The sequence below is a fragment of the Heterocephalus glaber genome, unplaced genomic scaffold (genome assembly GCF_053883595.1).
Source record: "Heterocephalus glaber isolate CG9 unplaced genomic scaffold, H.glaber_assembly_v1.0 deba00000594, whole genome shotgun sequence".
In the NCBI taxonomy this organism is placed as follows: Eukaryota; Metazoa; Chordata; class Mammalia; order Rodentia; family Bathyergidae; genus Heterocephalus; species Heterocephalus glaber.
The window spans coordinates 33766663-33789708 of record NW_028258151.1 but is presented as its reverse complement, the minus strand read 5'-3'; the positions used below and the strand labels follow the sequence as shown (position 1 = coordinate 33789708).

At 55.5% G+C, this 23046-nt stretch overlaps 2 protein-coding genes across 3 annotated transcripts; one reads left to right on the top strand and one right to left on the bottom strand.

The window, feature by feature from the left end:
* Positions 1–858: 858 nt before the first annotated feature.
* Positions 859–5567, bottom strand: Znf408 (zinc finger protein 408). The gene is given in 7 exon segments (XM_087205705.1): positions 859–1240; positions 1243–1911; positions 1914–2007; positions 2209–2345; positions 3400–3651; positions 4715–4993; positions 5258–5567. Coding segments are annotated over 7 exon segments (1965 nt in total). The 5' UTR covers positions 5439–5567; the 3' UTR covers positions 859–887.
* A 131-nt stretch (positions 5568–5698) lies between these two features.
* On the top strand, positions 5699–22620 carry Arhgap1 (Rho GTPase activating protein 1). 2 transcript variants are annotated; one of them, XM_087205068.1, is made up of 14 exons: positions 5755–5825; positions 7027–7187; positions 9805–9962; positions 10082–10177; positions 13913–14000; positions 18645–18776; positions 19131–19217; positions 19328–19426; positions 19945–20052; positions 20126–20202; positions 20301–20378; positions 20712–20840; positions 20948–21051; positions 21140–22620. In XM_087205068.1, the coding sequence occupies exons 3-14, from the start codon at positions 9836–9838 to the stop codon at positions 21326–21328; spliced, it is 1314 nt and encodes a 437-aa protein (XP_087061194.1). In that variant the 5' UTR covers positions 5755–5825; positions 7027–7187; positions 9805–9835; the 3' UTR covers positions 21329–22620. The 2 variants fall into 2 exon arrangements, with proteins under 2 accessions (XP_004851962.1, XP_087061194.1); XM_004851905.4 differs by lacking the exon at positions 7027–7187 and having other exon boundaries at positions 5699–5825.
* The last annotated feature ends 426 nt before the right edge of the window (positions 22621–23046 follow it).

Sequence of the window (23046 nt, the reverse complement as noted above, 5' to 3'; positions counted from 1 at the left end):
GGTGAGTGGCTCTTGTCACATCTGGGGGCCCAGTGATTCCCGTGCCAACTCCTGGGGCAGTGACTTGGCTTTGACAAGGGCGCTATTGTCCCCAGCATGGTCCTGGCTCTCAGAGCCGAAAAGCACATCCATTCCTGTCCTGCCTGCAGCCAGATCGGGCCCTGGCCACCACAGCCCTTAGGTTGTGTGAGAAGCTGCCACAATCACCCAAAGCCTGAACTCAGCTGGCAACGGGGCCATCCGCTGAGCCGTCCTAACACTCAGAAGCTGTTCAGTCTGCTTCCAAATGAAGTCAGAAGCCTTTGTCCCTTGAGACCTTTCTATTTCTTTTCTGTGGTACTGACCCCAGGGCCTCTGCACTGAGACACATCACCAGCACTTTTCTGTACTTTTTTTTTTTTTTCTGGTACCGGGGATTGAACTCAGGTCCTTGTGCCTATGAGGGAGGCGGTGGAAGGACTGAGCTAAATCCCTGGCCCACTTTTCTGTACTTTTGAGACAGGCTGAGTTGCTAAGTTGCCCAGGCTGAGCTGGAACTTGGGGTCCTCCTGCCTCAGCCTCCAAGTGCTAAGATCACAGGCCTGTGCCATTACGGCTGACCCCTGAGGGATTCCGTGGGTGATAAGCACACAGGCAGGACAACGGCACTGCAACTGCGTGTGGGCTCCCTGGGTGGGGGCGCTTTGGCTCCTGGTACCCCCAGGAGGTGGCAGGACCTGCTCTCCGCAGAGTCAAAGGTTTCACCTGGCAGTCAGGCACCATTTGGTGGCTCATATGCGAGAAGGGCCACTGAGACCTGCTTGTCACAGTGGGCTCCTATCCCGTCCAGGTGACCAGAGAGACACAGACACACAGGGCTGGGGACAGTCTTTATGGGAGCACCAGGATCAGGTGCCCGTCTCCAGAGCCACCACCTCCACCCAGGGGCCGAAGCCTGCGTCCTTATGGATCAGCACCAGGACAGGGCCGGGCTCTGGCTCCTTGGGCACCGCCATGCACCTCTCCTGGCCCTTGGAAACGGCTACCTGTGTGATGTTGCCGGCCGGGGACAAGGCCCTTGGGCCACCTGAGGCCGGCAGGCCCGGCTCAGGCTGCAGGAGCCCGGTAGTGGGTGCCAAGGACACCCCGGGCCGGTGACTGAGCTGGTGGTGCCTGAGGCTCTGCGCGAGGCTGTAGCCCATGCCGCAGGTGGGGCAGCGGTGGGGCTTGTCCTCAAGGTGCGACTTGAGGTGATGCCGAGTTTGGTGGCCAGAGTGTAGGCACGCTCGCACTGGGGGCACAGGAAGGGCCTCTCCCCCGAGTGCAGGCGCTCGTGGGCCCGCAGGGTGTGCGGGTCGCGCAAGGCCTTCCCACACATGGGGCACAGGTGGGCCTCGCCGGTGTGCGCGCTGAGGTGGCGCTGTAGCTCCAGCCGCTGCGCGAAGGCCTGGGCGCAGTTCAGGCAGCGGTGCAGGCGCTCCCCGGTGTGCAGCCACAGATGCCCGCGCAGGTCGCCCCGCTGGCGGAACGCCCGGCCGCAGTGCAGGCACAGGAAGTGCTCCTCCCCCGTGTGCAGCCACATGTGGGTCCGCAGGGAGCCCTGGGTGGCCAGGGGCTGGCCGCACATGGGGCACGGGCATGGGGCTGGGGTAGTGGGCACCTGGTGGGTCTTGCAATGCAATCGCAGGGAGGGCCAGTGGGCGAAGGCCTTGCCACACTGGTCACACACGAAGGGCCGGGCGCCCGAGTGGACCATCTGATGCTCTTGGGGGTTGCGCCGCGTGCCGTAGGCCTTGCTGCACTGCGGGCAGGGGAAGGGCCGAACCCCTCGGTGGCCCAACAAGTGGGCTTTGAAGCTCTCCCCGGAGCTGTAGCTCTTCCCACACTCAGTGCACAGGAAGGGCTTGTGGCCCATGTGCACAAACGTGTACTATTCAGGTGGCACGCCTGCAGGAAAGCCTTGCCACACTCCCTGCAGCGGTACCGGCGCCCCCGCTTCGGGCGGCTTGCTGGTGACCCTGGGGGTCCCTATATGAGACCAGGGGAGCCAGGGCCCTGGGCCCCAGGCTCTGAGGGCTTTGCTCGGGGTGGGGACTGGTCACCTGACACAGGACATTTCTCAGCCAGGCAGGTGGGCAGCTGGGAGCCCTCTGACAAACTGGCGTCACAGCTCTCTGGGTCCTGAGGTTCTGGGGGCATCTGTGCCCAGGGTGAGCCCTCCTCATTCACCCGGCCACCTGGAAGCAGTGGGCCAGGGAGTCGGCTCTCCAGGGAAGGCTGATCCTTTGGTTGGGACATAGGTCCAAGGCGCAGCATACTTTCTACCTGGAGGCCGGGGGGTGGGGGGGGTGACAGACGGCCAGGATCTGAGGGACAACAGGCAGGGTGTGGGGTCACCCAAGCGGAGCAGCAGGTGACCTTCCGGGGGCTTACAGGCCTGTGCTTTCCCACCCAACCCCTGCCCCTCAGTGTGAGCACTGACACTGGTCTCCCCTTTCCCTTCCTGTCCGCTCTCAGAGCCTCTGCAGAAGCCCCCCACCCGCTAATCCCCAGCAAGGAAGGGTCCCCTGGGACTCCATTAAGGCCTCACTTCTCCACCCAAGCTCGCTTGTAAAATAGAGGAGCCCCTGCCCAAAAGGAGAGAGGAAACCTAAGAAATTGGAAACTGTACACAGCTTGCTTTCTTCATCTTATGAACTTATTACTCTAAGAAACTCTTAGAAGATAAATTACAAATATCCTTCCTGCTCCTTCTAAAGGTAAGTGCCTTCCTTCGCCAATGTCTCCGTCTCCATTCAATGACGAGTTAGTCTAAGATGCTTTATACCACATGCCTGAAAATTCTAGCCTTACAGTGCCCACCAATTCAAAAGTTTGGTTTGTTGTGTTTTTTTTGGTATTGGGGATCAAACTCGGAACCTTATGCTCTTGAGGCAGGTGGCAGAACCACTGAGCTAAATCCCCAGCCCATAAAAGGTTTTTTTTTTTTTTGGCACTGGGAATTGAATTGAACTCAGGATCTTGTGCTTGCCAGGCAAGCATGGCACCACTGAAAAACCTTGGGTTTTTTTTTTGAGACAAGGTCTCACTATGTAGTTCAGGCTGGCCTCAAACTTGAAGTGATCCTCCTGCCTCAGCTTTCTGAGTGCTGGGATTATAAGTGTGCACCCAATCGTAAAGTATGATGTCATGGTCCTGATCCAATTTTAATCAAGCCCTGTTTTCCCATCCCACACTGAAAGGTCCACTTTAAATCAGATTTTTAGTTATTTTGCATTGCTGGGAAGGAACCTGGGCCCTCATGCATGCTATCCAAGTACTCTATCACTGGCAACAACCCCAGCCCCAGGCATGTTCTCAAAGGCAACTAAGATTCTCATATTTTCTTGCAGCACTGAGCCATAAACTCTGCTTTGTCTCAGCACAGGCTGCTCAGGTAATACCCGGGGAGCAGGTGTTCATTTGGAACATACTTGTGGAACCCTCTGCCGCAGCCTTCCTGGGTGAGGTCACTTCCTGTTGTACAGCAGATTTCACTTCTGCCACTACCACCATAGCCTTCTCTTCCTCCAGCCTGGCAGCACGACCCGGTATACCTGCAGGTGGAGCCTCTCGTTGATTTGAACTGGAGCCACATTTCCCTCACTCTCCAGCCTGCCTCGCTGTACCAAGCTGCAAAGCAGAGCAGAGTGGGAGTTCAGCAGATCCACTTCAAGGGGCACCCACAAGAACCCCAGCTCCTGGGAAGCTGAACTCCTAAAGGATGCCGTGCCTTCAGAACATCTATGGGAAAAGATCCCTGGCTAGGGAATCACAGCAACTTCAGGTTCCATTCAAGGCTCTACAGAAAGCCACACGGGACATTCTTGGTATACCTTGTCCTATAACTTAACTGGTCCAGCCTGAGCTCTGCTCAAAGGCAAACATGGTGTCCCATGGGCCAAGAGACAGGTCCTAAAATAAATGAATAAAAGTTTGAGGGGGCAGGTAGGAAGAAGAAGAAATAACTGGTTGAAACTTCACCTGGCACAAATTTTATTTTATTTTTTTGAGACAGGCTCTTGCTATGCAGTTCAGCTGACCTTGAACTCACTATGTTGCCCAGGGTAGCCTCAAACTTGCCAGGTGATCCTCCTGCCTCAGCCTCATTAAGGCTGGCATTATGCATTTGAGGCCACCCTGAACTGCATAGCGAGACCCCATCTCAAAAACAAAACACACACACACACAAAATGACAGTGCTGACTGACTCTTCATTCACTGTCAACCAAAAAGAGTGGGGGAAAAAAAAGAGCGTCCCCTTCCCCTTACCTCCTTCCCAATAGTGTGGAAAAACAGTGCTTACTCTGTTAAAAGCTTTACCTGCATCATTTCTTCTGGTTCTCCAAATAACCCAGAGACAGCCTTTGCTTTCTTTTACAGATAAGTTAAACAAGGCATGTAATTTAGCTAGCCAAGTGGCAAGGCTGGGATCTGACCCCGTGCCTTCTGAATTGCAATAACCCTAGCTCTTGACCTTTGTCACTGCTGACACTATACCAATCCAGCTTTTAACGTTTTGGACCTCCATCCCTTACCCACTGCAGCTGTGGGGAAGGCAGTCCCACGGGGAAGGGACAAACCTAGCTCATCGCTTGGAATACCCTTCTTCCAGCGAACTGGAGAGCTGTCCAGAAATGTCGGAATCTCCCCCCAAGTTTCAATCACAGAAGGGAGATGCCCGTCCCCTCAATACCTCCTCCAGCCGTGGTTTCACTCCCTCGCCCTTCTTCCCCGAGGCAGAGCTCTCTTGCAGCGGCCCCCAGTGCAGTCCGGGCTGCAGGGGCTCCCCGACACACCAGACCCCCAAGCGCTGTGTTCTCGCGAATGAGGGGCCCAGGGCTAAGCCCCGGGGGAGGCTGCTTAGCGCAAGGACAGCTCGGCTCGCCCCCGGCGAGTAGTCTCTGGGAACGGGAACACAGCCTTCTCTCGAAGGGCTCCATTCTGGGTCCGGGTGCAGGCGCGGCTCGGGGGCCTGCCGGGAGATCGGAAGCAGTGAGGGGGTGGGGAAAGGTGAGGGAGGAACCGTAGGCTCGGCCAGGCCTTGGGGATACCCGAGGGCTCTACCCACTCCAAGGTGTGAAGCCGCTCGAGGGCGCTTTAACCCCTAGCGACTGGGAGGGCATTAGAGGAGGAGCCTAAGCTCGACAGGACAAGGGATGAGGGTAGAGAATTGACCAGAGGACGCTGGAACCGTCTAGGCCAGGGCTGAGGGTCGTCTACATCAGAGGGCACTCACTGAGCTCTAGGATCTTCCCAGCCAAGAGCGCCACCTCCATGCCGGGTCCGGAAACAACAACAACAACAACAAAAAAACCCCACCTCCCCTGAAGTGAGCGTCCTCTTTTCAGCTCCTCCCAGAAACTGTCATTGATTTCCAAATTTCCTCTCTGAAAAGAAGGCGAAGAGTTAAACCACATCGGTATTCAGGACTGGGAGTTTGAGAGTACTTGTGAGGCCAAACTCTGTTCGGAAACAACAGGAATCTAGGCGTTCAAAGCCCACCAGGGATTCGAGTATCAAAGAAAGCGGAACGAAGTAGTTCCACCCACTACATTGAAGCGTGATGAGTCGGACAATTATGCTATCCCTCTCTCCTACCGGCACTTTGGCGGGAAAGTGCAGGAAGTGGGCGTGGCTCCTGGAAAGGCCAAGTTTGGACTGGCAGCGAGCCGGAAGTAGGTTGGAGGTGTGGCGGAAGTGGTTGGGAAGTGAGGAGCCTGGAGGGGGCGGTTCCCGTTCCACTGCGGAGCCGGATGTTTGCAGAGCTTTGACAGGCGTGGCAGCGAGAGCAGCGCCCGAGCTCGGTGAGCTGCATGGCGCGGGGTCTCCCGGTGGGGTGGGGGAAGGGAAGGAACTGGTCTGGCTGAGCGAAAGGATGGGGTCCGGACGGGGAAGACCCCAGCGGATCCGAGGAGGGGGCGCGGGGGTGGAATCGGGCCTGAGGCCCTGGCCTTTGGCCGCTGGGGATCCTGTCCCACTTTGGCGCCTGCCCCAGAAGACAGCCCGTTGCGTTGACATCTTCCCGCCCTCCGCAGGGCAGAGGCCAGGCCACTGGCTGTCAGAAGCAAGCCCGTGGGAGGGAGAAGTTTCTCGGATGCGGTCTGGCAAAGCACTGAGGAGAGATCTGGGGGAGTGTAGCAGCCTGCCACTTACTAGACTGCGCTTTCTTAATTTGTGAAATGAAATAATTACACCCAATCCGGACTTTTAAAAAAACTACATTTTTGTAATTACGGGCCCACGACTGGAAGGCCGATTGCAATGCCAGAGAATACTATTTCGTGTTGTGTTCTGCACAAAGGAAAATTAGGGAGAGGCTGTATTTGCCCTTTTGTGGCACACTTTGAACCTCGAGAATCGCGTGAATGACAGTCACGGAATTGTGGAGGGTTTGACTTGCACAAAAAGACCACCCGAGACAGGCATGGATTAAAATCTTGCCTCTGAGGGTTGTATAACCTTCAGCAGTTTGCTTGTTTTTTCTGCACCTACTTTCCCCAAACGGTAAAGTGGGCATATTATATGCTAGACCAGTTGTGCTGTGAAGTTAGTCATTTATGCCAAGTGCATGGTGCTCTATAGGCCCTCAACAAATGTTGGTTCCCTTCTCCACTTAGGAAAAAGAGTTAATTCATTTGGTCAGCTAATGGCCAAGCATCTATTCTGTGCCAGGCATTATTCTGGATAGGTTTTTGTTTGTTTATTTATTTGTTTCAGTGCTGTCAAACTCAGGGCCTCATGCATTCAATACAAGAGCTCTACCAACAATGATTCTTAAAACTGCATTGAAGATTCCATACATCTACCAATTTTTCTTCAGGAAGAAGTCCACAAATATCAGAATTTCAGAAAAGTCCTCCATGTCCCAAACGTTGAAACCTCTGCTTAACATGACTGTCAGAGATTTTTGTAAAGATAGATGGTATAAGAAGCGTTTTGCTCAGAGCAGAACGTGCTGTTGGTCACTGTCTCTGGTAGCTGCTTCAATTTTGTTCTTTATTGTAGAACCTCTTTGCCCTGGCTTCCCTCGCCCTCCTAGCCAATGGGAGCTGCACTTCTGGATCAGAAAAAGGCCACAGCTGTGGGCTGGAGGTGGTGTGAGAGAAGCCAGTATGGCCAGGAGGGGGGAACCACTGTGATTACACTGGAAAAGGAGGTTTTTGGAGGTGAGGGGAGAGTTTAGATCTGAAAGAACTTACTGAATAGAGAAGTTAGTGGAAAAGAAGTGGAGTTTGAGTTCAGCTCTCTTTAAAAAAAAAATTATTCTGTGTGTATGTGTGTGTGTCTGTGTGTGTGTTAATAGGGATTGAACCCAGGGCTTTCCCACTGGGCTACATACATCCCCAACCCTTTTTCTTTAAATTGCTAAGTCACTAAGTTCCCCAGGCTGGACTCAATCTTGAGTTTCTCCTCTCTCAGCCTCCCAGAGTACTGGGATTGCAGGCGTGCTGCACCACCACGCCCAGCTCCCGCTCCCTTTTTTATGGTTTCCTTCTTTCCTTCTCCCTTACATATAGCTCAGCTCCTAGCTACTGCTTCTAGTCCTGTTCACTTCAGCACAAGTAATTCTCAACACTGGAGAATTGTATTTCTGGGAGGAACCTTTGCTTGTACAGATGAGGATATTTAGGCTCAGATAGGAAAAGGACTGGCCAGAATTTTTGCACATCTTGGGTTTAGGCAGGACCATAACCCAGTTCTCCTTATACCGGAAGCCAAGTCTTCCACTGCCTGCTGCGAGCAGAAAGACTTCTCTGGGATAGCAGTGAGTGGGGCTGGTGCTGGGCAGTGCCAGAGTGGGATGGATGGGGCAAGGGCTCAGGCCTGGGGAGATTGCTTTGAGCTGGATTCTGTTCCCTTCTTGCCTGGGAGCCCCCTCAGCTGCCCTCACAGCCTCCTGGGTGAACAGAGAAGGAGTGGAAGATGGGTCACCGTGGATTCCTTAATACTGTGTTTGGTGTGTTTCTTTTTTGGTACCAGGGATCGAACTCGGGTCCTTGCACTTGCGAGGCAGGCAGTGGAACCACTGAGCTAGATCCCTGGCCCTCTCCTTAATACTGTGTTTGAGGGTGGAGGGTTGAAGGGTGAGGGAGCTCTCCTGGTGGTGTGTGGTGCACACCTGCAGTCCCAGCCCTTGGGAGGCTGAGGCAGGAGGATCCTGGCAAGTTCAAGGCCAGCCTGGGCTACATAGCAAGATCCTGTCTCAAAAAAAGAAAAGGGAGCTGGGCTTTGAGGTGAGGGCCCAAAAGTGCTTACCAGGGAAATACATCCCTGAATGTGACAGGGCCATCCTGGTGTCCTTGGCAAGGGGCCTATGCTTTGTCAGAAAGCAAGGGTGGTGGATTAGGCCAAGGGAGACGGAGAGAGAGAAGAAGAGGCTTCTTGCCATGTGTCTGCTTGGCTTTGGCTGGGAGCTTGAAACAGCTCTTCCCACTGACTCAGTGGTTGCCCGGGTGACAGGGTGCTTGTTGCTAGGCACAGGGAGCCAGTCCGCTGTCCGAATCCTGGGCCGGGATGTGTGCAGGAGGTTGTTGTGTGACCTCAGCCAGAGGCAGAGGCCGCTCTGGGTGGCAGCTGTGCCGCCTCCCTCCTGCTCGCCGCATCCTGTCTGCTGTCCCTATCTATCTGCCCTCAGAGTCTGACCATATATGTCATTCTCGGGGCTCCAGGAATGCAGCAGGCTCTCGAGCAGCCTCCTCTCTGGGCTTGGGCAGTGGGGTTGAATTGAAAGCGCCCTTTGCCTGCCTTCTGGTGAGCCTGTGGAGGTACAGGAGGTGCAGGGGTGCTCCTTCCTGCCTCCAAGTCCCGGGATGGGGAAACCTGGTTCCTTTTCCCTCCCTGCAGGCTGTTCTGCCATCCACCCTCTGCTCCTCACTCCACACTTCCCCACAGTGCCTCCCTGTCTGGAGGGCGATCTGTTGCCTTTCCTGCCTCAATGCCAGCGTCTCCCCTCCCCCAGGCTAAGAGGCTAAGAGAGGTACTGGCAGGCAGATCCCATCCCCTGCTGCTGGGTCCACAACCTAGTTGCTTTTCTGGGACCCTGTCATCTCTGGTCACCTCCTTTTCCTTGGGCCATGGGAAGGGGTGGAGTAGCAAGGCCCATCGCTGGCCTTTTTCAGACATGGCCTTTGGAGACCCTTAGATTCTTTCTGGTTTGCTCTTTCTCTCTTTTTTTGTTTTTTTCAGTGCTGGGGATCGAACTCAGGACCTTGTGCTTGCAAAGCAGGCACAGCACCACTGAGCTAAATCCCCGGCCCTACTTTCTGGTTTTGTGAGACAGGGTCTCGCTGTGTAATTCAGGCTGCCCTTGAATTCACTATATAGCCCAAGTTGGCCTCAAACTCAGAACAATCCACCTGCCTCAGCTTTGCAAGTGCTGGGAGTACAGGCGTGCGCCACCAGGCCCGGCTTGGAGATCCTAGATTCTTGTAACATCTCTGAGCCTATAACTGCTGGGATCTGGGAGGCTTCTGTGCTCCAGGTTGCGGAGGAGAGGGTGTGTGCCTCACCCTCTGCAGCAGGGACTGCATGGTGAGGACAGGTGGGCGACAGGCAGTGCGGGCCTGGCACAGGCTTCCCACCCCACCGAGGGCCTGGAGCGAGGTGCCGGATGCGCCACCCTCCTCTGCCAGCTGCCTTTTCTGGCATCGTGCTCATGGAGCTTTGGAGAAGCGCTGAGGAACAGGGATGGGGAGCCAGGAGAGGGAGGAGTGCGGCAGTGGGACCGCTGTTGGGTTCTGCAAGGTGACAGAGATGTCACTGGCTCTGACCCCGCCTCCCCAGGTTTGTCTCAGGTTCTGCTGTGGACTCAGCCATGGACCCACTCTCCGAGCTGCAGGATGACCTGACCCTCGACGACCCCAGCCTGAACCAGCTCAAGCTGGCCTCCATCGATGAGAAGAACTGGCCCTCGGATGACATGCCTGACTTCCCCAAGTCAGGTGGGCACCTCGGGGAGTGCCTGGGGGCAGGGGGCACTCGGAGCTACACCTTGGGTGGGCCAGGGCCAGGCTTACAAGGTGGGGTGATGCCCTGTGCCCAACCCTGCTGTCCTCCTCAGATGACTCCAAAAGCAGCTCTCCAGAGCCTGTCACACACCTGAAGTGGGACGACCCTTACTACGACATCGCCCGGCACCAGATCGTGGAGGTGGCAGGTGAATGGGCCCAGGGCCTCCCCTCTTTCCTCACCATTTGACTCCAGAGGCGGGGACAGGGATACTCTGACCCCCACCCTGTGGCCTGACCCCAGCCTCGAGGCTCCTGAGGCCACAGACCTTTCCCGCAAGCACAGAGCTGATTGTGCCCACCACTTCCTGCCTCGAGACCCACATCTCCTTCTGGAGATGGTCCCTGGAGACTTCGAAGTCACACTCACACAGCACTGGCTTTTGGTCCCAGTGGGGTCCCAGCGAGGTTCACAGTAATGACAATGTGTCAGGGCCTAGCTTGGAGCCAGGACTTTGCTGGCCCTAAATAAGTGGCTGTTCCTTTCCCCTTGTCCAGTCCTCTCCCCGCCCTCAGCCCCGCCCTCCCACCTCTGCCCTGCCCTGCCCTGCCCTGCCCTGCCCTGCCCTGCCCTGCTGTCAGCTTCTCCATCCCTCCAGGAGGAGGGATGCAGGGCCCCCTCCCTGGGATGTGAGGAAGCTTTTGCTATTGGAAGAGGCTGCTGTGAGCCAGCAGGTGTAAGCAGGGGACAGGCTGACCCTGACCTGCGGCTGGGGGGCTGGTGGAATGTCCCTGGGAGCCCACAGTGCTTCAGAAGGGCCCTGGCTTTCCCCAGGGTGTGCCAAGGCCGAGGTTGATGATGTCAGTCCAGCCCTGTGATTGGCCTCTCAGGGCTGCGCCTCGGCTGGGGATCAGGTCCTGCTCTCCAGGGTTGGGAGCAGGGAGTGGTGTTGCCTGGAAACTGGGAACGGCAGAGTTTATGGGAGGCAGGGTGGGGAGGAGGCTGCCTGGGGACAGACACGGGGTCCTAGCCTGGCGAGGGCTCATACCTGTGATCCCAGCACCCAGGAGACCGAAGCAGGAGGAGGATCCAAGGCCAGACTGGGCTGCATGGCGAGTTCAAGGCCAGGCTGAGCTACAATAGCAAAACTGTCTCAAAAAAGAGAAAAAGAAAAGAAAGAAAAAAAAAACCAGAAAAGAAACTGGGGCAAGAGCCCTTGTGGGAAGGGAGAGTGAGTTCCGTCCTGACTCCTCCGCAGCCTGTGCCGCCCCCAGTGCAGTGGCTGTCACACTCCTTGGTCAGATGGTCCGGGCAGGTCCCTTCTGTGTGCTGGGAAATGTTTCCAGGAAGGCTGTCTGGAGAGGGGAAAGACGGCCAGCATTTGCGGCATTTGAAAGTTTGATCACAACTGCCAACCTAACAACTTAGCAAACTGCTTGGGCTGGAGCAGCCGCTGCACTGCCCCGTCCTGTTCTGCAGGTTGAGGGCAGCTGGGGAGGCCTGGCTGAGAGGAGCAGTCCTGTTGCTGATTAACACGAGAGGCCTGAAAGGCCCGCTGGTATCCGGGGAATGCAGGGGCTGGCTCTCAGGGGCTGTCGCAGTGCCCCTCCCCATGCTCTGCTCTGTTGACACTGCTGCCAGCTGTGTCTCGCCTTAAGTCTACAAGGTAGAATCCGGCCCTTTCCAAGCAAGGTTGGGCTGGGAGTCCCACGTCTCCTTTTGTCTGCTTGCATCATCGCTGTTGCCACCCCACTTGCTGGGAATGATGGGCCACCAGCCTTGGCTGATGATACCCTGCTTTAGGCAGTGGGAGGGCAGGGGCTACCTGCTAAGGTGCCCAAACCCTCAGTCCTTGGTGTCTAGGAGTCCTGTCCTCTGAGCCCTTTTGTTTGGTTTGGTTTTGGTTTTTGAGACAAGGCATCATTTGTAGCTCAGGCTGGCCATGAACTTGAGGTGATCCTCCTGCTTCAGACTCCAAGTGCTGAGATCACAGGTGTGCACCACCACACCTGGCTTCAGGGTGTGAATCTTTTTCTAGAAAACAACATGCATATATGTAATATTTTTCACGTGCTACCATGGAGTTAGGCCTGTGAGCCCATTCACAGAGCCCTAGTTGTGGACCCAGGATGTCCCTTTTCTGACCTACTTCCTTAACCACCACTGCCTCTGTCCATCCAGGGCTCCAGGAGCTCGCAGACTTCTGCCTGGGCCGAGTCCCTGGAGCTGCTGGCCAGTGAGAGCTGCCCTTCGGCTGGGCAGGGGCTAGAGAGTCTTTCCCAAGCCCCTCACTCCCGAGCTGTTCCCAGACTGCAGGCAGCTCCTGTGCCCAGGCGGGGTGCGTGGCACCTGCACCTGGCCATGGAACCCTTTGTCCTCTGCCTGCCAGGCAGTGGGAATCGAATCGGGGCAGGCAAGTGGCCCTGGAGATAAGCCAGAGCCTCAGGACCTGGTCCAGGAAGGGAGCGGTTGGCCCCCAAGGACCCTCCACACCAGCCAGGGAAGGACTCTGCACTTTGGCCTGCAGAAATTCTGTCCGGGGTTTGGGGCTATCACTGTCAGTAGAAGCCAATTGGTTACCTAAAACAAAGGTGAACAGAATCGTAGCTGTACAGGCCATGTCTCGGTGACAACACTTGCTATTAAGACAGGGGCGCACTTTGTTGTCCAGGCTGGTCTCAGCCTTAGTGGATCAAGTGATCTTCCTGCCTCAGCTTCCTGAATAGCTGGATCTATAGGCAGGTGCCACTGCACTCAGCTGTGGATACTTTTTGAATACTTCCCATGTGCTGAGCAACCTTAGAGATGCAGACAGATGAGACACAGTCCCTGTCTTTGAGCCGCTGGTGAACCTGTAGGAGACAAGGGCATAAACAAGCTAGGCATGGTGGTATACACGTGTAGACCCAGCAGCATGGGAGGCTGGGGCAGGAGGATCTCAAGGCTGGCTTAACTTGGGCAGTTTAGCAACTTAGCGAGACCCTGTCTCATTAAGAAAGGGATGGGGATATATTCACTGCACAGGTCCTGGGTTTAGTCCCCAGTACTGGAGGAGGAAAACACCATGAACAGTTAATTACACAGGAGTCTGTGTCATGGCAGAGATGGAGGGTTTTACACCAGGAGCCATGACAAGGGGCAGCTTGGCCGCTGTGGGGGAGAAGGGTGGGACTCCCAGAGGTGTAAGGGACATTTCCAGGCCCAGGGCACAGACTTGGGGCAGGTGGGGGAACAGAGCCTCTCTGGCCCCAGGTGACACCTGAGCATTGGAGGAGGCAGCGGCCAGGCCTTAAGGGCGGCAGAGCCAGGCTGTTTTCTGGGTGGAGACTGGAACGGGACCTGGCTGCTGTCACGTAGCTCGGTGCTGCCAGGCCACCTACCCTTGCCAGGTCATGTATAACTTCCTTCCTACGGCCCAGCGGGATTGCATTCCAGGGAGACCTATGTGTTTCTTCCTGGCAGCCCCACGGGGCTCGTGGCTTATTTCCGACAGCTGTGATGCCCGAGAAGCTGGTGCTGTCTTCTGTACCCTGGCCCAGTGGCCCTGGAAGTAACTTGTCCCTTCTCTCTTTTTTTTTTTTGGTACCAGGGATCGAACTCAGGACCTTGTGCTTTCGAGGTGGGTGGTGGAACCACTGAGCTAAATCCCCAGCCCTCTTTTCTTTATTTTTTGAGACAGGATCTCCTTATGTAGTCCAGGCTGGCCTTGAACTCACGATGATCCTCCTGCCTTAGCCTCCCAGAGTGCTGGACTTGCAGGTGTGCGCTACCTTGGCCTGCTTAGCCCCTCTTCCTTCCCTAAGTGGCCCAACCTGGAGGCAGGTGGCTTCCCAGAGGTAGATGTGGGGGTCCTCCCTGGCACAGGTCTCCAAGGTGGCCCGTGAAGCCCCTTGGTCCCTTCCTGGTTTGTCACCCGCACACTGCTGTCTCTGTCCACACCTAGGAGATGACAAGTACGGGAGGAAGATCATTGTGTTCAGTGCCTGCCGGATGCCGCCCAGCCACCAGCTGGACCACAGCAAGCTCCTGGGGTGAGTCCCTCACTCTGCTGCCCCTCTCTTGTGCTCCCCTCTTCCCATGGGGACGGGAGTCAGCTGCTTCCTAGTCCTGGAAACAGTGTGACAGTGGCAGGGGTCTCTGAACCTCCCCTCACCTCTCAGGAGGGCTGAGAGTGCGGTCCTCTCCTCATGGGGGGGGGGGCGTGTGTAAAAACACCTTGAAAAGTGACATACCAAGCTGGGCTTGGTGGTGCACACCTGCGATCCCAGCACTCGAGAGGCTGAGGAGGGAAGATTGTCAGGAGTTCCAGGCCAGCCTGGTCTACATACTGAGATCCTGTCTCAAAAAGAAAATTACTGTCCATATGATTATATGGTGTTTCTGATGTGGTACGTTTATCACTTATATTCATAATTATTGATAAGAGGTGTTATTCTATTAAAAACTTTTTATTAGTGCTTTTTTATTTTTGGTACTTCAGTTGAACTCGGGACCTAGCAATTGCAAGGCAGGCAGCAGAACCACTGAGCTAAATCCCTGGCCCTTTTTTTTGGTTTTTTGAGACAGGGTCTTGCTATGCCATACAGGTTGGCCTTGAACTCACTGTGTAGCCCAGGCTAGTTTTAAACTTGTAGCAATCCTCCTGTCTCAGCCTCCTAAGTGCTGGTATTCCAGGCATGCGCCACCACACCTGGCTTATTAGTGTGCATTTGCAGTGCACAATGATCACATTCCTGTGGGGAATCTATCTGTGCACAACACGGTGGAATTCTTTTTACTCCACCCCACCCCCACTCTGTTATGCCCTTGTGCTTTAAACTTGGGACCAGTGGTTTCTGTTGGAGAAGCATATGCAGCAGAGCCAGCTCCTAACACAAGTCCGAAGGCTGGGCACAGGCTGGTAACGATGCCTTCTGATAACTGCCCATTACTCAGCAGGGACGGGCCTGCTGTCCCAGGGCGTGAGTCACCGCCTTTTTTTTTGTAGTACTGGGGATTGAAACCAAGGCCTTCACACTGAGCCACATCTTCAGCCCTTTTTAATTTTTTTTTTAAAATTTTGAGACAGGAGCCAGGCGTGGTGGCCCATGACTGGAATACCAGCACTTGGGAGGCTGAGGCAGGAGGATCACTGCCAGTTCAAGGTCCGCCTGGGCTACATAGCAAAACCCTGTCTCAAAAATATTAAAAAGTACAATTTTCATTATGATGTCCTTGTTCCCCTTCTACCTGTATTTTATTTCTTCTCTCCTACCTTAGCGGAAATTTAACGTCTCCATGCTGCCTGAAGCACCTCTTTGGGATCCCGTAGGGTTGTGAGTGTGCAGGGCCGGGGTGGGTTCAGGGACAGCAAAAGTGCTGACGCCCAAGTTTGGTTCTCTCAGCTGGGCCGGGCTAAGAGCCAGGGCCAGCAAGGCTGTGAGTTGGTTTGTCTTTGTTTTTTGAGACAGGGTCTCACTATGAAGGCCAGGGTAGCCTTGACCTCCTAGCGATCCTCCTGCCTCAGCCTCCAGAGTGCAGAGATGACAGGTGTGAGCCATCACACCCACTGGGCCCATGAGAGCTTTTTCTCCTGCTCCTCCTTCCTTTCCTCCTGCTGCTCACAAGGGGCAAGCAGAGTCCTATCCAGGCCACCACGGGCCCAGCCAGAAACAGGCTGAGAAGCTCGGCCCAGGCATGGCTGATCACTGCCTTAGGTGTCTGCTGAGCCAGGTGACAGACTCCTAGCCAGATAGCACTTCTGGTGGGCGGAAGTCAGGGGCAGGGAGGGGAAGCATCCAGATCGCAGGCAGCAGAGGGAAACTGCTGGGTTCTTCCTCACTGCTTCGGGCTTCCATCTCTTCCGGGCTTCATGCTCTGTCCCCACCTGCCACTCTCTGCGCACGGCACACACACATAGAATTGAGTCCCCTCCAGTAGATAAGATACATGAAATGCCACTGTTTACATTTTCAAAGTATTATATTTTTGAGAGGTTAGGAAAATGTAAGCAGCTATGAAAAAATAGATAACTATTTTAAAAAAAGCTCCTGCAAACTTACCACTTGGAGTGAAAACCACTTTTAATATTTTGCTGGGCCGGGCATATAGCTCAGTGGTACCACCCCTTCCTGGCAAGTGCAAACGTTCTGAGTTCAATCCCCAGTACCAAAAGAAAAAAATTGCTATATTCACTTCCTGTTTTGTTTTCTGTAACATACATGGAATTCCATAGTTGTTTATTTTATAAGACATTTAGTCTTCTGGGCATAAAACATTCCTCAAAGACATTCTTTAAAAAACATTTTATTTTTTAATTTTTTGGGGGGGTACCAGGGATCAAACTTGGGTCCTTGTGCTTGTGAGGCACGTGGTGGAACCACTGGGCTAAATCTCCGGCCCTAAAAAACATTTTATTGCCAGGCATGGTGGCACTTGCCTGTAATCCTAGCACTTGAGAAGCTGAGGCAGGAGGATCACTGTGAGTTCAAGGCCAGCCTAGGCTACATGGTGAGCTCAAAGCCAGCCTGGACTATATAGTGAGACTGTATCTTAAAAAACAAACAAAAAACCTAAACATTTTTTGACATATAAGATGCAGACAGAAAAGTGACCAAATTGTAAATTTGCTAGGATTTTGTCTCTTCCTCTTTCTTTCTCTTCTTTCCTTTAACAAAGTCTCACTAAGTTGCCCAAGCTGTCCTTGAGCCTGTGGTCCTCTTGCCTCTTGCCTCCTAAGAGGCTGGAATTATAAGCATGTGCTACTGTGTCCAGCTTTCCTTTTCCTTTACTGTGTTTTTTTGAGAGGTGGGACTACATGTCCTCCCACGGTGCCCAGCTTCTGGTGAGTTTCCAGGCTGGACACCCGCGCCGTGCCCCATGGCTGCAGATCCTTTGCTCCTCCATTTTCATCTCCGGTGGCCACTGTCTTTCGGCGGCCTTCACGGTCTCCTGTCTGCTGCAGTGTCCCGGGAGCGGCCCTGTTTCTGGGTGCCCCTCATGTTGGACAGCTAGCTTGCCGCCTGGTCTTGCTCCATCATGAAAGTCTAGATTGAATAGCCACCTACCAAGATGTTCTGTTCATCTTTGTTTTTTTTTAAGTTAAAAAAATTGTAGAGCCGGGGATTTAGCTCAGTGGTTCCAGCGCCTGCCTCGAAAGTGTAAGGTCCCGAGTTTGATCCCTGGTACCAAAAACAAAAAAACAAAACAAAACAAAACAAGTTAAAAAAATTGTAAGTGCATATTTGCAGTACACTATGATGACATTCCTTGTGGCGGGTTGGTGCACTGACATAACACATCTTTTTACTTCCCCTTCCCTTTTCCTCTCTGCTCCCTTCTTGTAGCTCTCGGTTGGGTATTTCCTTAGTATAAACTCCTGGGCATATTTTTACAGGCTAAAAGAGTATGAACATTTTGTAGCTTCTGGTAATTACTACTTAAATACCTTCAAAAAATTACAACATGTGGCCAGGTGTAGTGGCACAAGCCTGTAATCCCAGCACTCAGGAGGCTGAGTCAGGAGGACTACCATGAGTTCCAGGTCAGCCTGGGCTACATAGTGCATTCAAGGCCAGCCTGAACTGTACAGCACAACACTCTCAAAAAAAAAAAAAAAAAAAAGGCCAGGGATTTGGCTCAGTGGTTCCGATGCCTGCCTTGAAAGCGCAAGGTCCTGAGTTCAATCCTCAGTACCAAAAAATAAATTACATTTCTCAGTGGATGAAGTATCTGTTTTCACTATAACCTACCAATTTTTTTTTTGGTTGATTTTATGAGATAGGGTATTACTATGTAGCCCAGGCTGGCCTTGAACTTGAGGTGATCCTCCTGCCTCAGCTTCTAAGTGCTGGAATCACAAGCATGTGCCACCACACCTGGCTTCCCTCTGGGCTTTTTTTTTCTTTTAATTTTATTGGTACACTTTAGACACACATAACGATCACATTCATCATAGGAAGTTTGTACCTGTCTGAGATAGCTCTTGATTCTTTTTTCCCCAATTTCCTTCCCTCCCTTAACCCTTCTTCCCCTCTGGGCTCCCGTGTGAATGTGTTGTGTTGGGAGTGGACACCGTGTTGTGAGCAGGAGGAGCCTGCAGGGTGGCTCCTCAGGCCACTGAAAACCTAGTGCCCGAAGCTTCAGGACACCTTGTTTACAGCCTGCTCCAGAGCCCGCTGTGAAATTCATTGTCCCAAAGTCAGGGTTAGGGTTAGGCTTCCGAGCGGCTCGGGTGCTGTGTGGACTTCTCTGCTCAGTGCCCTCCTGTAAGACGGGGTGAGGTGGAGGCCGGGTGCTGGGCTGACACTGAACTCCCGCAGGGATGTGACTTCCTGTTGTTACCGCCTGGGGCAGTCCCCGGGGCAAGTGCCCTTCATTCCCTTTTTACCGAAAGGCAAGTCGTAGTAGGAGGCTCCGCTGATGTCCAGGTCTCCGGACTTGTAGTCGTGCTCACCAATGAGAGCGGGTAGCCAGGCGCTGTGGCGCACGCCTGGGATCCCCGCACTCTGGGGGCTGTGGCGGGAGGGTCACAAGTTTAAACACTGCCTGGGCAATTTAAAGGCTCAGCAAAACCTTGCCTTACCGTCATCCCTCGAGCCGGGCCGGGGCCTCCTCCTCAGGGCGCTGGGCCAGGATGGACACCGGAGGGCCCGCTCCTCTCCGCCCGCCCCGTCTGAGCGCCCCCTCCCCCGCAGGTACCTGAAGCACACGCTGGACCAGTACGTGGAGAGCGACTACACGCTGCTCTACCTGCACCATGGCCTGACCAGCGAAAACAAGCCCTCGCTCAGCTGGCTGCGCGATGCCTACCGAGAGTTCGACCGCAAGTGGGTGGGGCCGGGGCCCGGGACGCCCCTGCTTGGGCCGCCCCCCTCCAGGGTGCACGAGAGAACCTGAAGTAGGAAGGGCTAGGTTATTCTTTGCGATCATTCACGTGGCTTAGCCTCTGAGAATGGAGCAGCAGCGGCCTTACCTCCTGGGCCCGCCAGGACCAGCTCTAAGCTGGGCGTGGCGGCGCACGCCTGTGATCCTGGTGCTGAGAAGGCTGAGGCAGGAGGATCGCTGTGAGTTCCAGGCCAGCCTAGGCTACATAGCCCTGTTTCAAAAAAAGAAAAAAAAAAGACAAAGCAGCCCCGACTGCCCTCCCCTCCCCCTCTCCACTCCCTGCGCTGCCCCCACAGGTACAAGAAGAACATCAAGGCCCTGTACATTGTGCACCCCACTGTATTCGTCAAAACCCTGCTCATCCTTTTCAGGCCCCTCATTAGGTGAGTGGCCCAGGGGGCAGGTGGTGTCCCCGTGTCCCTTGGGGCCTGAGCAGGGGCCTGAGGAGGCCCCACCCTGACAACCCCTGACCAGGTCCTTTCTTCCTTCGAAGCTTGAAGTTTGGGCGGAAGATCCTCTATGCGAACTACCTGAGCGAGCTCAGTGAGCACCTGAAGCTGGAGCAGTTGGGGATCCCCCGCCAAGTGCTCAAGTGAGTTGGGCGTGCACCATGGGGGGCAGGATGAGCCACCAGGGGGTTGGACTCCGAGGGGAGCCTTGGCTACTGGGCCGAAACAAATGTCATCATTCATTATTCATTCACTTGGCTTGGGCTTTTTTGATTTGGGGTGTTTTTTGAGATAGGAACTCTCTATGTAGCCCAGGCTGGCCTCCAACTTGTGGCGATCCTCCTGTCTCAGCCTTCTGAGTGGTGGGATTGCAGGATAGCAAATAGATCGGACAGCAAAATCAAACCCCATGTCTGTCACTGCCAGGAGACTGAATCTCTTGGCCTATGGTCATGGGAGGCAGGCGCTCTACTGCTGAGCTACAGCCCTGCCCCGGTGACCGGGTCCCCTCAGTGTTTGTTTTCTTGTGTAGAGCATGACATAGGGGTGCTCTGAGAGTCCATGAAATAACCTGTATAAAACTTCAGTAGCAAAGGCCTGAGAAACTCAGCTGTGAGAACACAGAGCCAGACAGGCCCTGACGCTCATCCGTCTGCCCTAGGTACGATGACTTCCTCAAGTCCACTCAGAAGAGCCCCGCGACAACCCCCAAGCCCATGCCTCCTTGGCCGCCTCTGCCCAACCAGCAGTTCGGGGTGTCGTTGCAGCAGTGAGTATGCCGGGTGGGCGGCCGGGGTGCAGGGCCAGGCCGGGCTGCAGCCCACTCATGGCCCTGGTCCCAGCCTGCAGGAGAAGAGCCTGGGGCAGGAGCCCATCCCCGTCGTGCTCAGGGACACCGTCGCATACCTGCAGGCCCATGGTGAGTGCGCAGCCTGGGTCCTCGGGCACACTGTGGCCATCCAGCTGCCCTGGGGACACTTCGGGCCAAGCCCGACACTCACCAGGCCCTGTCCACAGCTCTCACCACCGAAGGCATCTTCCGGAGGTCAGCCAATACCCAGGTGGTCCGTGAGGTGCAGCACAAGTACAACATGGGTGAGAGAGCGGCGGTGGCTCGAGCCCTGTGTGTGTGAGGGAGGGCGGCCCGTGTAACCCCGGGGACTTCTCTGCCTTCCGCTGCCCAGATTCCCTTCCATCGGAGGTTTTGGGGCCAAGTGTCTGACGACACGGTCGTCCCGGGCCTGCCCTGTCTGCCGGGCTGTGGGTCCCCAAGCTCGGCTCATCCAGCGGCAAGGGGCAGCCAGTGGGGGCCCGAGGCTCTGCTCTGCTCATGGCTGAGCCCACATCCTGGGTCCCAGAGGAGGAGCGGGGCGGGTGGCACGGGCTGGAGCTGTGGCCGGGCTACCCTGACTGCCCACTGCCACCCAGGCCTGGCCGTGGACTTCAACCAGTACAATGAGCTGCACCTGCCTGCCGTCATCCTGAAGACCTTCCTGCGAGAGCTGCCTGAGCCCCTGCTCACCTTTGACCTGTACCCCCACGTGGTGGGCTTCCTCAGTGAGTCCCTCTCCCTCCTCCCCTCCTGGCTGTGCCAGCCTGCTGCACTCGGGGCTGGGGCTGGGGCTGGGGCTGGGGCTGGGGTGACCTGGGCCCATTCCTCATAGACATCGATGAGAGCCAGAGGGTGGAGGCGACGAAGCAAGTGCTCCAGACGCTACCCGAGGAGAACTACCAGGTCCTTCGCTTCCTGACTGCCTTCCTGGTGCAGGTGAGGCCTCGCCCCAAGGCTCACCTGGGGGCCTGGGAGGGAGAAGGGCTGGTGCCCCTGAAGCTGCAGCCCCCGTCTTCCTCCCCAGGTTTCTGCCCACTGCGACCAGAACAAGATGAGCAACACAAACCTGGCTGTGGTTTTCGGCCCTAACCTGCTGTGGGCCAAGGATGCCGCCATCACCCTTAAGGCCATTAACCCCATTAACACCTTCACCAAGTTCCTCCTGGATCATCAAGGGGAGCTCTTCCCCAGCCCCGACCCCAGGGGGCTCTGAGCCCAGCCCTGCCCTCCGGCCCTTCTGTTATCCCGTCCTACTCTTCCTCCTGGCTTCTGCCTCAGGGGAGGCAGGGCACCTGCCCAGGATGGGCTGCAAAGCCTCCAGGGTCGGAATCTGTCGGAACCACCACTCCCCCGCTCTGCCCAGCCCTCCTGTCCCTAGGACATTTGTCTTCGCCTTACACTTCTCACTGCCTCTCTGGATGGGCAGCTCCTGCAGGGCTTGGCTGGTCCAGCTGGAGAAGGACTGAACCTCAGTAACCCCTTTTCTGCTTTTTCTGCCTCTGTTTCCCCGGCAGTGGGATGACCAGATCCCTGCTGGCTGGGCTGGGCCTACGGCTGGTACCGGGATGGTCTTACCTTTCCAAAGGCTGGGGAGTGAACAGCCAAACTCCGAGGCGTGGCCTGGCCATGCCCCCAGCGCTTCCCTGTCTGGGTCCGATTGCTCTGCCTTTAGAAGTCCCACGATATCATGGCATAGATGCAGCCCCTGTGCCTCTCCTCTCGCTCACGGCTCAGCCCTGGGTCCCTTGCAGCTGAGGAATGCCAGGCTGGAGCTTTCTGCTTTCCGGGCCTGCTTTTCCCAAGTGGCCCTGTTCCCAGGGTCCTAACCCCCTGGTTCTGTCAGGACTGGCATCCTGGATGCAGGACCCAGGGTCCCCATGTCCACTGGAAATGGCCACACTCCCTCTCTCCATGGTGGCTCCTCCTCCAGCCAGGGGACTCTGGGCTGGTGCTGAGGCTCTCCGGTACCCACTAGAGGGGCAGAGATTTTGCTAATAGACCAAACCCGGCAGGGGGTCCTAGCATTGTCCCCGAGGGTGTCTGGTGCCTACCATTGTTGTCAGAAAGCCTGGGCTCCGATGATGGTTGACATTCCTCATTTCTCCCTGGCTGGTAACCTCTCCCTGCAGTCTTGTGCCCTGGGAGCAGGGAAGTACCACAGTGATCCTGTGACCACGGCGAGGGCCAGGCAGGACACCTGCACAGCCTGTACTGTGGGGATCCTCCTGGACTGACTGGTGGCCTGGCTTCCTGTCCATCCTGTCTCGGGGCTGGCCTGGGCCTCTGGGCTCCCTGCCACCTTTGTATATCGAGTGTTGCTCACAGCCCCATTTCCTGGGGAGCCTTCAGGATCTCTTCTGTCCCCTGCCCCACTAGAGTGTACCCAGGGACAGTGGTCCTGTGAATCGAGTGTTCACATCCACACCTAATGAGTTCCTTGGCACCAATCCTGTATTTCACCATTTGCACTTTTTATATTTCAATAAAAATGGAGATGGAAAACTGCCCCGTCTGGCTGTTCCGCAAGTGAGGCCTCCAGGTTCGGAGCTGGGTGAGAAGTGCCATGTGGTGGAGGAGTCCATCCGTCCCTCCTCTAGCTCACTTGTGACTGAGTCAGAGGACAGATGTCTGACCGTCTTGTAGGCTTGGAGTAGTGACTGTCACCTTCCACGCTTCCGCACCTGCGCACTCCAGCTGGTCACCAGTCACTGCATGCAGGACAGGGTCTCCTGCCTCCAACCAAAGGCACTGGAAGTTTGGAGGGGACTTAGGCTTCTCTAAAGTAGGCAGAGGGGGAAGACCAGAGTGAACAGGGACAGACACCAGTGTGGGCCTTGAATGCTCACTCAGCAGCCCTGGCTGGCGATGGTCATAGAACCGGCCGCTGGCCCCACCCGAGGGTCAGAAATAATCCTGACAGTATGTGCGACA

Coding starts and splice junctions, on each gene's coding strand:
- Arhgap1 (XM_004851905.4), top strand. CDS start 9,836: ATGGACCCACTCTCCGAGCTGCAGGATGACCTGACCCTCGACGACCCC. Junction 20,203..20,300: donor CGCATACCTGCAGGCCCATG/GTGAGTGCGCAG, acceptor CCCTGTCCACAG/CTCTCACCACCGAAGGCATC. Junction 20,841..20,947: donor CCACGTGGTGGGCTTCCTCA/GTGAGTCCCTCT, acceptor CATTCCTCATAG/ACATCGATGAGAGCCAGAGG.